Source organism: Puccinia triticina, chromosome 2A (genome assembly GCF_026914185.1).
Source record: "Puccinia triticina chromosome 2A, complete sequence".
NCBI lineage: Eukaryota > Fungi > Basidiomycota > Pucciniomycetes > Pucciniales > Pucciniaceae > Puccinia > Puccinia triticina.
Genome location: NC_070559.1, coordinates 4,057,030 through 4,072,953, shown reverse-complemented (window position 1 = coordinate 4,072,953; position 15,924 = coordinate 4,057,030). Strand labels below are relative to the sequence as shown.

The 15,924-nt window shown below is 43.6% G+C and overlaps 2 protein-coding genes across 2 annotated transcripts; one reads left to right on the top strand and one right to left on the bottom strand.

Annotated features, from left to right (window-relative positions):
• Positions 1–8,280: 8,280 nt before the first annotated feature.
• Positions 8,281–9,444, top strand: PtA15_2A414 (uncharacterized protein; the record flags this gene model as incomplete). Its single annotated transcript, XM_053166434.1, has 3 exons — positions 8,281–8,309; positions 8,356–8,431; positions 9,031–9,444. The coding sequence occupies 3 exons, from the start codon at positions 8,281–8,283 to the stop codon at positions 9,442–9,444; spliced, it is 519 nt and encodes a 172-aa protein (XP_053017656.1).
• A 3,885-nt stretch (positions 9,445–13,329) lies between these two features.
• PtA15_2A413 (uncharacterized protein) lies at positions 13,330–14,385 on the bottom strand (the record flags this gene model as incomplete). Its single annotated transcript, XM_053166433.1, has 4 exons — positions 13,330–13,427; positions 13,528–13,699; positions 13,798–14,036; positions 14,106–14,385. The coding sequence occupies 4 exons, from the start codon at positions 14,383–14,385 to the stop codon at positions 13,330–13,332; spliced, it is 789 nt and encodes a 262-aa protein (XP_053017655.1).
• Positions 14,386–15,924: the final 1,539 nt, after the last annotated feature.

The following is a 15,924-nucleotide window of genomic DNA, read 5'->3' as shown; positions in this document are numbered from 1 at the left end:
ACTAGTAACAGGGTCATTTCAGGCCCCGCACGTAACGTAACGGGCCTCATTTTTGAGGCCCGTTATTGCGTTATCCCCCGGATAACGCAATAACAGACCATTTAAGGCCCATTTTTTTCTTGTTATCAAGGGCTCCGCGCGCCCGGATAACGCAACGAGCATAAAAAAACCGGCTCAACGTGTTGCAATAACGTAATTACACTGCGGTTACGCGTAACACGTAGATAACAACAAAAATTTTTTGTTACATTACCGTTATCTACGCGTTACGCGTAGTGTAACTACCCTTTGTTGGTTCTGCCAAGCCAGATTGAATCCTGCAATCCAGTTTCACAGAATGGATTTTTCGCCCAACTGGTGGGTTGATAGGGCTATGTAGGCTCTGAAGCAACAATCTGGACAGAATTCCTGAGATTATGGTGAATTTGTCTCAAAATGGCCAACTCACCTGCCAAAGCGGCCAGGACGGCGCCTGCTGGCCATTCATGATGAGCACAACCCATTTTCAAAATAGAAAGAACAAAAAAACAAACAAACCAGGCATGGAGATGCCATTGTAGCCATATTCCGCTTTGTTCCTCCTTCCATCCCAAATTGTCTGTATAAGCCACCATAGAAGAAGGAACTAATATGAAGCAAAAATGTGTCACTGATTGGTCATTGAAGGCTCTAAAGTGTTGTGCCAGTCATCTAAGGTACTCCTCTCAAAGATTGATTGTACCGGTCATTGAGAGTACTCCTCTCTAAGACCGGAGGGAGTACAAAATACCCTTGATTTTGGGTATATATACCGGTCAACTGGCAAGGAGATAAACCTCTTGATGAACGGTCTATGTATACCGGTCATTGAATGAGTAGATATCCCCCTTGATTACTGGTCATGCCCACCATCAAGGGAGTATGTAAATATCCCTCTCATGATCTGTTATGCCGGTCATTGTGGCTCTTGATGAGTGGTCTGGTCATCAAAAGCTCTGCTATTGAGGTACATATGATTTACTCCCTCAATGAGCATGGAAGACCTGTCATTGCTGCTGGTCATGGAAAGAATTCTGCTTGTAAACCTCTCAATGACTGGCATAAACTGGTCATTGAGAGCTTGCCTTGATGAACAGTGTGGTAGACGCTTTTGTTCTGGATGGAAAAATGCAAAAATTTATAATTTACATATGTGGTGTTACATTACACCCTCTTTTGACACACACACCCCCTTCAGTTTACATACACAGCTGTACACAACTGCATTTATATAGCTTACATACTACCCTTTTACATGAATCTGTGTGTATGTAGGTGGCTGTGTAGCAACCAGCCAGCCTCATATGCAGCTGTGTAGCAACCATGGCACAAGCCACTTATTGCAGTATCCTAGCAACCAAAAGCCACATTAATAAAGCTGCATAGTAACCATGGGGCTGTGCAAGTCACTCAAGCAGACTACACAGCAATACTGAAAGCTGTACTACACAACAATACTGAAAGCTGTGCAGGTCACTTGAGAAGATTCCATAGCAACCAGAGGGCTGTGTAAGCCACACTTGTTACTAGATCACCAGCTAAATTTGCTCATGTCTAAACTGCAAGACTGTACATAGCTGTATTCTGCACAGCAGACCAGCCAAAATATCTCATTTGTAAAAGGCACACCAGCCAAAACCCCTCATGTACATAGACCACCAGCACAAATGCCTCACATTTTCCTATATAAGGAGGGGCTCTCTCTTCCTTTTTTCCCAATCAAATCAAGGAGATCATTCCCCCACAAGATTCAAATAAATTGTCACCCTCACACTCTCTGCCACATAATAAAATACTAGCTTTATATTTTGCAATACACAGTCCATTGTGAGCCACTTGTGAGAAAAGTATTCAGCTAAACTAGACCACTGTCTTCTTGCTTCCATCCTAGCTGGGGGTGTTGTCAGTCTTTGTCTTTCAGAGAAGCAGGGGTTTCCCCACACATACTTCTCTAAATTCAGCCGTAAGAGGTGCAAACCGCTTTTGGAGTCTCACACCGGCATAGTTTATACAGGTCATCAAGAGCTCCCCTTGCTGATTGGCATAGTTTAAGCCGGTCATCAAGAGGGTTACGCACTCTCTCAATGACCGCTCTGCTCTGGTCATCAAAAGGTTGGTTAAGGTATGCCTCTGTTACAGCATGTACATGAGCCATGTGATTATTGTGGAATCTTCTTTGGCACCCAGGCAGATTATTTGGCCAGTATGAATGGGCAATCATTACAGACTCTGTCAAATCTGTCCAGTTTGGCAGTGGAATTAATATTTGACCGCTGGATTCCAGTTTCAGGTGGTGGGACTTGAAAATTTACACCAAGAATTAAAATTCTGAAAATCAAAAGATGTTGGCCAAAAAGTTGGCTCCAAGCCTCCATATAGGTCCGGACTCAAGGGAAACCAACCACATACACCCCAGGTGCACTACATAGAACTTCTGGGGACGGGCTGATCCTTACATCTCACGACAGGACCTGGCCCCACAATGGCTTCATGAAGCCATCTTCCACCCCCTCGCGCAATCCGCCGTCCACATTCTACGTCACCAGACAGAAGCAGGCAAAATTGGTTAGTTGCTTGAAGCGCATCCACCAAACAGGGCGGCCAGACCAGACATCCAATGCACAGTGGCACATAAATCAATGCACACCATATGTATGGCACCCAACCACAAATACTGTGTCCAACCGTCCACGGAAAGATGAAGCTGGCACAAAATCTTGCAGGTTTTGTCTGCTCACTCATGGTAGTGGCACGCAATGTGCAATTGACAATGTCAACAATAACATCTGAGAAATATTAGAGAGTTGGTGTTTATTGCGCACAAATCCAGGGTAGGAAACAATCTCCCCAGAAAAACACAATACAACAAAAATAATATGCACAAACTTAAAGCTGAAAGTAAGGATGGCTATTGGGCAGGCTCGGGCCAGCCCGTGAAGTTAGCGGAAAGGCCGGGCCGGGCCAGTGCAGCCAAGAACGCAGCCCGGCCCAAACCCGTTTACTAAACGGGCGGGTGGCGGGCAGCCCACGGGCGGCCTGCAGGCTGCCCGCTATTTCGCCAGTCAGACTCAGGCTGCATTACAACCTTTCACCGGTTACAACATATGAAAATAAAAATAGCAATTTAAGAAGATTCCTTGGCCCTGGCTGCTTTGATCCAGTCTTGAGTGCACAACAATGCGTCGACTGTTTCATCATTAAGCCACATCCGATAATCGTCCAGCACACACCCACTCGTTGAGAAAGCCGACTCCGATGCCACAGATGTCATGGGAATCATGAGCATTATTCTTGCAAACTGGGACAATGAAGGGAATTGAGCCGCATTTCCCTCCCACCAGCCAAGAATATTGAACTGATTGTCCTCGCTATTGGGGTCACAGACAATGTTCCGTTCTTCTAGATACAAATCCAATTCGGCTCCGGGCGCATTGAGTTGATGTCCAGACATGGTACCGGCCATGTATTCGTTGAACCTGGATAGATCTTTGTCGATCTTTTTAACCTTGGCCGTTGAGGCGGGTTGAGTGGATTGTTCGGCGACAGGTGATTGAGGGGGTACATATTGGTTCCAAAGCAATAGGATGGAAAACCTAACCTTTGCTGTGAAAGAATCAACCTCAGATGTTGGGAGGTGGGATTGCTGCTCAAGGCTGTAGCAAAGATAACAAATCTTATATCGGGGGTCTAGAATCAGTCCAATTGCCGCAAGCTCCTTTGATGAATCCCAGTACTTGTGAAACTTCTCAAGCATTGGCTTGACCATATCATGGAGGCGAGATTCTATTTCACTGGGGCAGGTGCGAGGTTCGGTGTAGTGGGCTAGTTGCTTCTGAATGGCGGTCATCGCGTGGTAGGCATGGTTGATGGTTGGATACTGTGTTCCACTTAAGACAAGGGTGGCTGAGAGAAAATATATCAGTAGATGTTTGATGGATGCTCACAGTAAGATTCAAATAAGCTTGCCTTGGTAGAAAGGCTCGAGGAAATCTTGGATGACACCAAGTTCCTCCCATTGTGCTTCGCTTGGGCAAGTTTCAAATTTGTTGTCTTCAAGATTGATTTGCTGGAAGGCCAACTTACATGGCATTGATGACTTGATCATTAAGAAGGTCGCGTTCCATTGGGTTGTTACATCCTTGGATGGGTGTTTCATGTCTTTGGCTAGATTCACAGAAACAAGAGCCTTGTTGAAGGCATCCATCCGAGACAAAGATCCGTGGATGTACTGAACACTATTTCGGAGTGACTCGACTGCGGGACCTACAACCTTGAGACCATCCTTGACCACTAGGTTAATAACATGGGCCATACATTGGACATGGAAGTATGGTGACGTTGTAAATTGCACAGAGCTGTGGAACCTGTTGAATCCAAAAACGGGTCAGTGGAGGAACAAATTCAAATGTTGGGGATATTGTGATGACTCACTTCACGAGGATCAATATCCCCAGTTCCGGATACCCCCAACAAAACAAGTTTTTGAGATTTGAGATCCTCTTGTTGTTTTTTAAGGCAGGTGGCGACATGCTTTGCAAGGTTTTTTGTGTAGTTTTCATACCTCGGACAAGAGATTTTTTTCCACAGCTGGAAGGTAAAATGATTGATCTGATCAGTAAACATCAAAACCACGTTCAGGTCAGAGAATCTACGCACCTCTTGCAGGGGTATGCAATCATTTTTTGACCGTTTTTGTCCAGACAATGCGAAAGGAGGGGGGGGGGGGGTCAAAACTTGAGTAACATGCACTTAGCTGATTTTCATGTAGTTTCATTGCCTTTCCTGTTTTTTTTTTTTTTTGATTTTTGTCAGTCATTCCGGATATTTACCAGCAAAAAGGAATGATAAAACAGGCTTACCAAGCTCCCGTTTGTCCAAATCATCATCAATATTGATTTTTTGACTGGCTCCAGGTGTAGTGGTATCCACATTCGTGATTTGAGTTTCATCATTGGAATTGGAGTGGGTGGCCTTTTGTCTTTGTTGAGTTGGTTCTTGAGATTGAGCTGTGGTACTTTTGACCAAGGATGCAGGTGAAGAGGGTAACTTGTGACACTTCTTGCTGCTCCTTGTCATTGCGATGGGCCGGTATTGGAGGAGGGGTTACAAGTTTGTTTGAGCTGATGGAGGGGATTAGATCAATGGGGGTGACAAGATCAATGAGGAGCTCAATGGGGTGGTGGATGTGCAAGCTCACGGATCCATATGCATGTGTAACCCTTTGCATGCATATTGCTTGGTCAGATAGGCGGGTACCCAGGTATTGAATTTTTGGCTAGCCCTGACACCCGCACCCGCACCCGGTATCCGCTGGCCAGTACCCGCCGACGGATTCCGGGTACCCGCGGCCATCCCTAATTGGGGGGCTTTAGGCACCCCGTACTACAAGAGAAACTCTAGAAACTGCTTGCAGTTGAGATGCAAGAGCTCAAGGCAAGCTGTGCCTCATGCAAGAATCAAGCACAGGTTGATTTCATGCAGATTGTATAATTTATGCAAGAGTGAGTCTAAGGTACAGAAAACTGAGTAAAGGCTCCAAAATAATGAGTTGATACCTGTGCAAATTCACCTTTCATGTGAAAATTCCCCTTTCATGTGCACACATCCCTTTTGTATGCACTCACCCTATTCATTGTACATACCCCTTTATGTGCACATACCCCTTTCATGTGCATGTATCCATTTCACAATGTGTACATACCCCTTTCATCATGCTTTCATGACCCTTTCATGTTTACATGTCCTTTGAGTTTTTTACATCCCTTTCAATACCCCTTTCATCATTCAGGTTTATGTACCCCTTTGTGCTGGAGATGAAGCTCAGAGAATCAATAGTGTTCATTACAAAGCCGTGGAATGAACTATATAGTATCTACAAGATATGTGTGACAGGTTGCATAGTCAAGGACTATGTACATGTCACCTACATGTACCAAAACTTTGATGTTTACAAATCCTTTTCATGTGCAAATACCCCTTACTGCACATACCCCTTTCATGCATACATACCCCTATATAGTCCTTTCATATGTACATATCCCTTTCATGTGCGCATACCCTTTTTATGTTATTCTGGCTGGATTCAATGGGCCATTTACCAAAAGCAAATAAAAGGGTGCTCAGGGGGATGCTCATTTGCAAGGTTGAAATTTTGCCTCAGCCTACTGTAGAATTTAGATGCTTGACTCCAGCTTGAGCTGAGGCTTGATTCAAGCTTTATGCATCTCAACTGCAAGCAGTTCCTAGAGTTTTTCTTGCAGTGCCAATGAGGAGTTATAAATTTTTCCACATTTCAGGCATTTTTTGTGAATTTAAATTTCTGACTCCCATTCTGGATAGTGGAATTTGTATTCCAACTCCCAAAAAATTTCCGGACCAAATTTTGGTACTGGGGACCCGGGCCAGACGTCAAAATCTGGTCTTCCAGGTGTCTGCAATGTTTGGGAGTTGTAAAATTCATTTTTGGGAGTCAATTTTTCAATATATCTAATTTAAGGAGGTCATTGGGGCAATTTGGCAATGCTGTCAGCCCTGCAACCCAACCTTGGACACAAGAGGCTGGTTGAGCTTGAAGAAATGTCTGCATCTGGACTGGCCTGCAGGACATCTCTTGTTTGGTACCAACACCACAAGAGCTACGCTACGCAAAGCGGTAAGCGTAGCAAAAGCGTAGCGATTTGGGTCCCACTTCGCTGCGCTTTTAGTAGCGGACTGGGCGCTACGCTTTTCGCTTTTTTTTTTTCAAGCAGAAAAGATCCGCAAAAATAGCGAGCTATTTTCAGCGGTGAATAGCAGAATTCCGCTACGCTTATTGCTACAGTAGCAGAAAAAACACTACTTGAGCAATTTTGCTGCGCTACTGTAGCAACATTCCAATATCAATCCCCAGCATCATAATTGATGGAGGATTGATGATTAATTTTCATCTAAGGCAGTTTCCACAGAAAGGCGGACTGGCCCGCTACGCTTTTTCAAGAAAAGCTGCCCCATTTGCTACGCTTTTGGCGCTACAAGGCGCTAATAGCGCCAAAAAGCGCCGATTTCGCCGCTACGCTCAACTTTAGCGAAAGCGGAAAAAAATTCGCTGCGCTGCGCGCTAATCATATTTGAAGTAGTGGTACTGGTGCTTCGCTACCGCTTTAAGTAGCGGCCTTCCGCTCGCGCTATTGCTAATTGTCATTTGAAAAAGCGGTCCCCCGCTTCGCTACACAAAAGCGCCGCTTTTTGTAGCGAAGCGTAGCTCTTGCGGTGTTGTTGGTACTGAGTCTCCTCAGGCTTCAGGATGTGTACATTTCCCCGTCTTGATTTTTCCCACTAAAGATCTTGCAATTCAATTAGTTAACACTGCCAAAAACGGCGCAACAAGTACAATACATGTAATTGTATTGGACTGTATTGTATTGGAAAAAATTAAAAATACATGTATCTGTATCGTATTTTTTTCCAAAAAGTGTACACATGCACCAGTGGAGAATTTGATGCACTCTCCAGAGAGTGCCAGAGTCTAATTTTATTTTGTTCTGGGTCTTATGTGAGTCAGATGTGGATTAGGAAATGATTGATAAATTCTCCAGAAGTCAATGGGAAGTGTGTCAGAAGTGATGCGGAATTATCACAGGACCTTGTGCAATGTTGTATAGAACCATTTAATTTTCTAAGGATAACTTAATTACAATCTGTCATGAAATAATACTTAATCAATGCCCAATTTTTACTCATTTGTGATGAATTTCTGTTGATCAATTTCTCCATGTCAAAGGGGTTCCAAACAGCGTAAATGCAACTTTTGGGGGCTTTCATGGCTTTCCAACCAGTGTTTACTTTTAATGGAGCTGTGAAAGGCCCCTCCAGTGATCTGTCACCCTAATGTACGCGGTGCACAAAGGTGAAATTGGCTGACAGCTCTGTTTATGAAACTTAGGGCAGAAAACCCGTCAAAATAAGGGTTTTGGGCCCTAGTACTATAACTGTACTGATTTAAACACTGGTAATTTAAATTACCAAACTTGTTACGTGGCAAATAAGGCCACTACAAGTGTTTCACACTCTGTAACAGAGGGGGATTAATTATGTAATTAATAATATGTAAGGCCGCATTTGGCAGCGCAATAATTGCGCGATAAATAATTGTGACATCTGCCATTACGACACTTGGTGTTTGGCATAAACGTCATGATACCAATATATATCTAATGACCAACTGTATCATTACGCTGCCCTTACTACGCTGCAGAATTTCACTACGCTGCACTCCAATCAACAATGGACGAAGAACTTGTCGACCCAATTCGGTCAGCTCAACAAATGGACTCTGATTTTTCGAGGACTTTCAGCCAGCCAGGATCCAACACCCGTGGACGAGGAAATACACAAGGAGGTCGAGGAGGTTGCTTGCCTGGACCCATCCGATCACGTGAGACCAAATCTGTGGATCCAGACAACGAGACGAGGCTGTCTGGCGCGAACCGCAAAAAGCTTCTCTGGACGGGTCCAATGGAGCTCTTAATGCTTGATCTTTACGTCGAGGAGGTCCACCGAGGAAAGCGATTGGACTCCGGTTTTCAAAGCGCTTCTCATCGGCATGTTGCGCAAGCTATCAGAAACGCCTTTCCGGAAGTTGGAAACCACCTGGATTACACCAAAGTAAAATCTAAGCTCAGCCAGTCCTTCAAAAAGGACTATGATGCCTTTACAGCGTGTAAAAATGCGAGCGGGTTTGGTTGGGATGAAACTAATTGCAATGTGATAGCCTCGGACGATGTCTGGGAGAAGTTTTTGGAGGTGAGTTATTTCTTATGGTCATGGGCATGTAACAATGAGGCTGACTCTGTTTTAAAGTCGCACCCACGTGCGCAAAAGTTTCAAGGCAGCCCCTTTCCTGAATATCGCAAGCTGGAGATCATATTTGGGACCTCAGCGGCAACAGGAGATAATTCTTGCTCGGTCAGCAATCGTGTTGCGCAACTTCAGGCTTGAGCGGCAGGCATCCTTCCTTCCCCGGATTCTTCTCAGAACCCAAATGACGAGGCACCAATCATTGATAACTCACCAAACCCTGCCGAAACTACGAATCGACAGACACCTAGTCCATTGGCATATCTTTCTCGCTCTCATACAAAAAAGGATTCAGTAGCAGTCGCAATTGAGGGTCTTGTTTCCTATCTGGAGGCATCCCGTAAACAAGTCAATCGTATTGAAGAAGTAAGATCATCATCCACAAGTCAACCTCGCCAGTCACCTACCAATCTCCAACAAGCAATTGCTCTCTATCAGTTGGAGCATGCATCGGAAGCCAGCCAGAACAAATCCTTACAAGCATTCAAAATATCTCGGGACGACTTAAGCGCCCAGACCTTCATCAGTATTCACAACAAGGAACTCCGCTCAAGATGGCTTGACCAACAGATGGACGAGATTATCAATTGATTTCAGCAATTGTTGTATTTGTGCACACCCATAGCAATCAATACATATGTTTTTTTTCATTCTATAGCAAATGGGTTCTTGAACCATTTTATTTTAAACAAAAAAAAATAAGCAAAAAAAAAAAACCAAAAAAGGAATAGCCAAGTGAGAACACCCAATCAACCAAAACGAGTCTTGAGAGTAGCCTCATACTGTTCCCAGAGCCCTTGAGCAATGGAATCTCTCCAATTTTCACACTCCTCTTGGTCTTGGAGGTTGCTAAGTTCCTCCTCAGGGATCGCAGATTTAGGTGCTTGATTCCTCATTGCCAAGTTAGATACCTCAAAGACCTCATCCATGTCGCCATTTTGGTTTATATTGATGTTATGTATACATGCACAAGCCATCACGATGTTGTATTGTTGCTCCAGTCGATACTCGCTAGCGGTGGTGAGAATCTTGAATCGCTGCTTCAAGACCCCAAAACTTTGCTCAATGATGTTTCGAAGGCTTGAATGCCGCAGATTAAACAACTCTTTGCAGTTTGCCGGCCTGCACATAAAATCATCAGCTATGTTTCAAGGCAGGCTCAAATAAAGGAAGAAAAATACCTTTGATTAGCCATTCCTTGCTCTCGCAGATGGTATCGTGTCCCTCGGTATGGTACCAAAATTCCCCAATCCAGAGCATACCCTGCATCACCTAGGTAGAAACTACCAGATGGTATCGAGAAATCCTTCAATCGAGCATCCTCCAGTACACGCGAATCATGAGCAGTTCCTTCCCATCCCACTCGCAAATATGTGAACTTCATGCTGAAGTCACATACTCCTAATATGTTCTGGGAAAGAAATCCCTTTCGATTTCGATGAGCCGCAGCTTGCATTGCCGGTACGGAAGCCGGAATGTGCACTCCATCAAGAGCCCCCAAGCATTGATCAAAAAAAGGTGAAAATTTTGTATTTGACTTGATGTGACCGTGAGTCCGATTGACTGGAGGACTGCTTATGAATTTTTCAGAAATCACCACAAACAACTCCACAATATGCCTAAAAACTCTTCCATCCAAAAGAAATAGTATCAGAAAAATGACCAGAAGAACATAATCAACTTCAGGGAAATGGCACTTACCTTGAAATTGTTTCCCCAGAGTGCTGGAAGCGGTCCTGTGCTTGCCGATTGCTATTATTATGCCCAACGATGTATAAAAAAATGGCTAGTTGCTCCTCAATCATCAGATTCGAGACTGGCTCAACCTCAGACTCCAACAACTGTTCACTGATGAACAGGAAAGTCGACGTAGGTATTCTAAAGACCAAGACACATCGCCGTGGATTCCCTCCCAGAATTGCAGCTGTATAATCGGCGCCGGAAAACGGAAGGTCGTTGTACGGAATGGCCCTTTGACGTAACCTCTTCATGGTGGCCAGGATGATCACAAAGATGGTGATAAGTATCATTTCTTCTGGGTTTTCAAGCGTGTCGAGCTCATCGTAGTTGTCCAAGTTACTCGTTGTTTGGTGACTGGAGGGTTAGATTATGAGGCTGGTAGACAAACACCAGCGTCATGAAGGTGTAGTAATATTTGCAGTTTAATAATTGCGCCTTTGCATACACTTTGCATAGGTTATTACGCGCGTCATATAACGCTGCCAAACGCGGCCTAATTATTAATTACAGGGAATTAATTTGGTGTAAAAAGTAGGTGGTAAGCGCTTAAAATGATTGGCTGCTTGACAGAGGCGGTGGTCTTACGGCAACTACTTATAAGGATAAAGATTTAAATATGCTAATAAGAGATTTTTGATGATTTAAAGGGTTTAATCCAGTGGATTTTACGTGCTGGGGATGGTTTATAAGGAAAAGTGGCTACAATAGTAGCAGAGGAGAATATTCACGGCAAACTTACAGTTTATGGGCAGTGAATGGTCTGGGGGATCTTTTCCTGAGGGCCAAATAGGCCTCTATTTATAGAGGGGACTTCAGTGGGCGTAAACACCAAGTCCTTTTCTCTCTATGGGAGTATCCTGAGGTGTAGTCGTGAACAGGGCTTGGCTGTGGGTAATTTATTTGTAATAGACTAATTTCCCTGACTCTGTCACATGACATGTTTATAACCAATTGTCATGTGAAAGAGCTTCAGTAGAAGTCTACATAATACTTTCACGGGGTATTTTTACACAAGTAATATTACTCATTAATTTACAACAGTTTATTTTTATTTACTTTGTTTGTTTTACTAATTTTTTGTATGTAATACTATTTTTGGGCGCTTTCTGGGGCCAATTCTTATTTATACAATTAGTACATGAAGGAATAGGAATAAGGGGTTACTTTGAGTGGGCGACCCCCCTTAATTTATGATGAGGAATCTGATTCTGCAATAATAATTTAATAATTATTATTATTTACTAAGTTATTGCAGTCTTTTGGATACTTGATGTATCTCTAAGGCTGACATTGGCAAAGTGGAAAAAAAATCACATGCATGTGCATGAAGACATTGGAAAACAAACAAAAACAAAAACTACTCACAAGCTTATATATGTTAAGAAGCCAGGATGTCTATCTGAAATCTGAGACCACACACCTCCAAGGTTGACTTGACTCATATTTTCACCCTACTTTCATCCTTTTTTGGCTCAATTCTAGATGATACTGGCCTTCTTTAGGGAAATATACCAATTCAGATGGGCCTTCACATCACTATAACAGGGGTGTACATGTTGCTGATCTGCAGGAGGCCCAGCCTGCAATTTGTAACAAACTTACACACTGGCACATGACAGTTACATTAGCAAAGTGAAAACAATGGCCACCTTCATGTGCATATAAATAACATGAGTTGAACCCCAATAATTCATCTCAATTAACAAACAGCTCAAATTGAATTATGATTTGATTGTGGCCATTGTGTCTTAGTGGTTTCAACCGCGTTCCAGTTGTGTTCTAGTTGAATTCTGCATGACTTCTGGATGGTTTATGCATGAATCCAGGATCACTTTCAGATCATTTGTGGTTTAGTTCCAGAGTTTTTCCTTAATTCTTACACTACTATCATCAAAGGCATCCAGCCCAGTTATGGAAAAAGGGTACAGTATAGCACTCTCTGGAGCACTGCCAGCATATTTGGCTGGGATGAAGTCATCCCAGTTTAACTGGGATGCACTCAACCAATTTAAAATGAGTTGATCTTGACCAATGAAATATAAATCCAAGGACCTTGGATTTATATTTCATCAGTTGAGATCAACCAAGTTTAAATTGATTGATTTCATCCCAGTTTAACTGGGATAACCTCAACCCAGCCAATTATGCTGGCAGTGTCAAGAGTGTCAAAATCTCCCCTGGTGATGTATTGTTGGAATTGTTTGGTGAGACCAAAACAAAATACATTTATTGTATTTGTGTGTATCTGCATGAAAATACAATACAATGTATAGCCTATACAATACATGTATTGTCATTGTTGCACCGTTGCTGCCAGCATATTTGGCTGGGTTTGAGTATCCCAGTTGAACTGGTCTCAACTCAACCAATCTAACTGATTGATCTTGACCATTGAAATGTAAATCTCTACTTGATTATCTTTTTTTAGAAAGTGTGGATTAATTTTTGATTAGTTCACAGTGATCCTAATGAAAGTCAAGGATTTACCCTTTATCCTTTGTCCCCGCTCAAGAAGATTATTAAATCATCATTCTATTCCCTCTATGTCAGTTTTTTTTTTTTCAGGTTTCAGATACGTCTATATAAGCGTGTTGGTGTAGTATTCGATAGGTATAGCTTGAGGACGAGTATGATTCAGGTGGTTACCGATGGTCAACGGAGAGCGGGTTTCTAGTGATACAACCGTGTTAAAGGTGTTGAAGTAAGGTGAGTCGCGCATATGTAAGTCGGTAAGGCTTAGGAGATCGCTTGGAAGGCTATCGTCGTTATTGTCGAGCCCTTTGAACCGCCGAATGAGAAAGAAGCACGAGGGATTTTGGAATGGAACTTGAAACCTGTCATTGTTAAATGATTTCATCAACAATAATGAGCACCGGAAAGGATGGTCCGGAGTAGGATTCGTGTTTGGATGGGAGGGGTAAAAAAGGGACAGACCGATATTAGGAGAGACAAATTTTTGAATGAGTTCTTCTTCGGTCCAATTGCAGGAAGTTATTAGGAAGATGCCTCCGGGTTTGACGAGTAAGTCGAGAATCTTTTCTGGATAAATGGTCTCCAATTTCCTTCCGTCTATCTTCTCCTCGGACAAACAGATAGCATCAAAAGTCTGTAAGAAGACGATGATGAGCGGCGGATAGAGGGGGAAGAGGGTCAGCGAGGTAGATGGAAAGCTGGAGTTTGTATAAAGAAGCAAGAAGACTTTACTCCTTTATCGGTGATCAAGTCCCAGCCTTTCGAGTCCGATAGGCCGGTCCGATGGGGCGGTTCGATAGGCTCTCTGAGGACGTCCTTTACCTCTAGTCGCAGGCCTTCGATGCCTTTTGAGCGAGCGATCTGTGACGTGAGTTCGATCGAGCTAGCCGAATAGTCAACCCCGGCCAGACACTCGACCGAGTAACCGCCCTGGGCGAGGAGGAAGAGGAGCTGCCCGTTACCGCATCCGACTGGTGGAGAAACAGGTCAAGAAGGTTAGTGAACTCGGGCTCATGGTGAATAGGACTTTTGAGAGTTACCGTCGAGGATCTGGGAGTCAGTTCGAGCACTAGCCACTGGTCCTTCTCCGTCGTCTGAGCCGGAGAAACTGAGCTTGGTCGGGGTCATCGGCGAGGGCAAGTAGCGCGCGATCCAGTCGAGGATCTCGTCCGAGCTTGCCTCCCCAAACCAGACCTCTCCCTCGTCGCCAGCCTCACAGAAGTTCGAGAGCTCTCGGCCATAGTTGTCGTCCCAATACGCCTGCGTTCCTAATCGTGAGGGCACCAAACTCTCCATCTCTGCAGACACGGCATCCGTCATCGTCTTCCTGGCTTTTGTTATTGATTGTGCGTGAGTGTGTGTGTTTTTCGGTCCCGGTTACGTTGTATGTACCCCCGATCAGTTCAGTCCCGTCAGGTCTCCTCTATGAATCCTCTATGTCGAGCCTTCTCAACAAACGGTTTTCTGGGTATTATCGGTTTCCTGGGATGGGTATTTCGTTTCGGCTGCCCCTTCCATGGATATTCAATCTGGGAAGTCGTTTTACGTAACTATTTATCGAATCGTGCATACCTACAACATTTATGCACACACAGGCATGATGTGTTTCCTTTTGCGTCAAAAAGACATCCTTTGGCATAAAATTCCTCATACAGCACAAAATGACTTTCTTCGGTGTGGCTCTACTGCCGAGCAACTGTGCGCAAAACCTTGGAGCAAACAAGTCTCGCCAGAGGCACGCTGAGTGAGCCCCCTGCAAACCGCTGACTTTTCAGTGCCCTCGCTTCGGAGGGCACCGGTTATGTGCGTGTCTTTCTGATTTCAGCAAAACTTGAGTGTTCCTCCAGCCATCCAATTATTCCATTTCCAGAATGAATTCCGGAGATGGCTTGGCCAGCTCGCTGCTCTCCTAGCGATCAACGCTATGAGCTCACAGGAGTCAAAAGTTCCTCAGGGGAACTGGGAACTTCCCCTCAATCTCGCAAACTCTGGCAAAGCCAAAACTCCTGCTATCAACCATCATTGAGTGACAACTTAGCCTGACTCCGCTGCTTTGTGAATTCTTAATAGCTATAAGTTGAAAATTTCATAACTTTCATTCCTCATCATTTGTCCCATGGTGAACCTAACTATCTTAGAACCCATGTATATCTTCATTGCAAAGAAATGTCAACTTCTTGGAAGATACCAGGCTTTTCTTAATGTAATTATATTCCACATGGCTCAAAAAAAAATTCATGCAAGAAAAACAATATCCCTGGCTCATGCCTGTGCTGTGAAATTGCATAAATTCAATGAATACAGTGCCCCCCACGACTTCTCAACTACCCCTACAGGGGGGTTCCAAATTTTGGAGATTTTCTTTCCAAAAATTCTTTTAAAAGTGGGCTGATGCTGGGCTCTTTTTGGCCCATTTTTTGATGCAAATGTCACATTTCACCAACCAGACCTGGTAACATGCATGATAATAGTCCAAAGTCATTGAAATTTCACTGGACTCCCTGCCAAGAGACCAATGAAGAAATATTCTTCACATTGCCACATTTCAAAGAGTGTACTGATGGATGTGGCAATCATCAATAACTAAGGAGGTACATATTTACATAAATACCTACACCTGTAGTATGTATGTACATAGATAATTTAGTCTCTAAATACATAATAATATTCCATATGTCCATAGTACATGTCTGTAACCACATACTATGGTCTTAAAACCAGCTGTTCCAAATTTTGCATCTGGAAAAAATGAAACTTTTTTTTGAGGCATTGCACAGACTTCAAAGTTATATTTTTGAGTTCTCCTACGTCTGTAGGGCTCAAAAATGTATAGCTTACATGTGATACATGTCTGGTGAC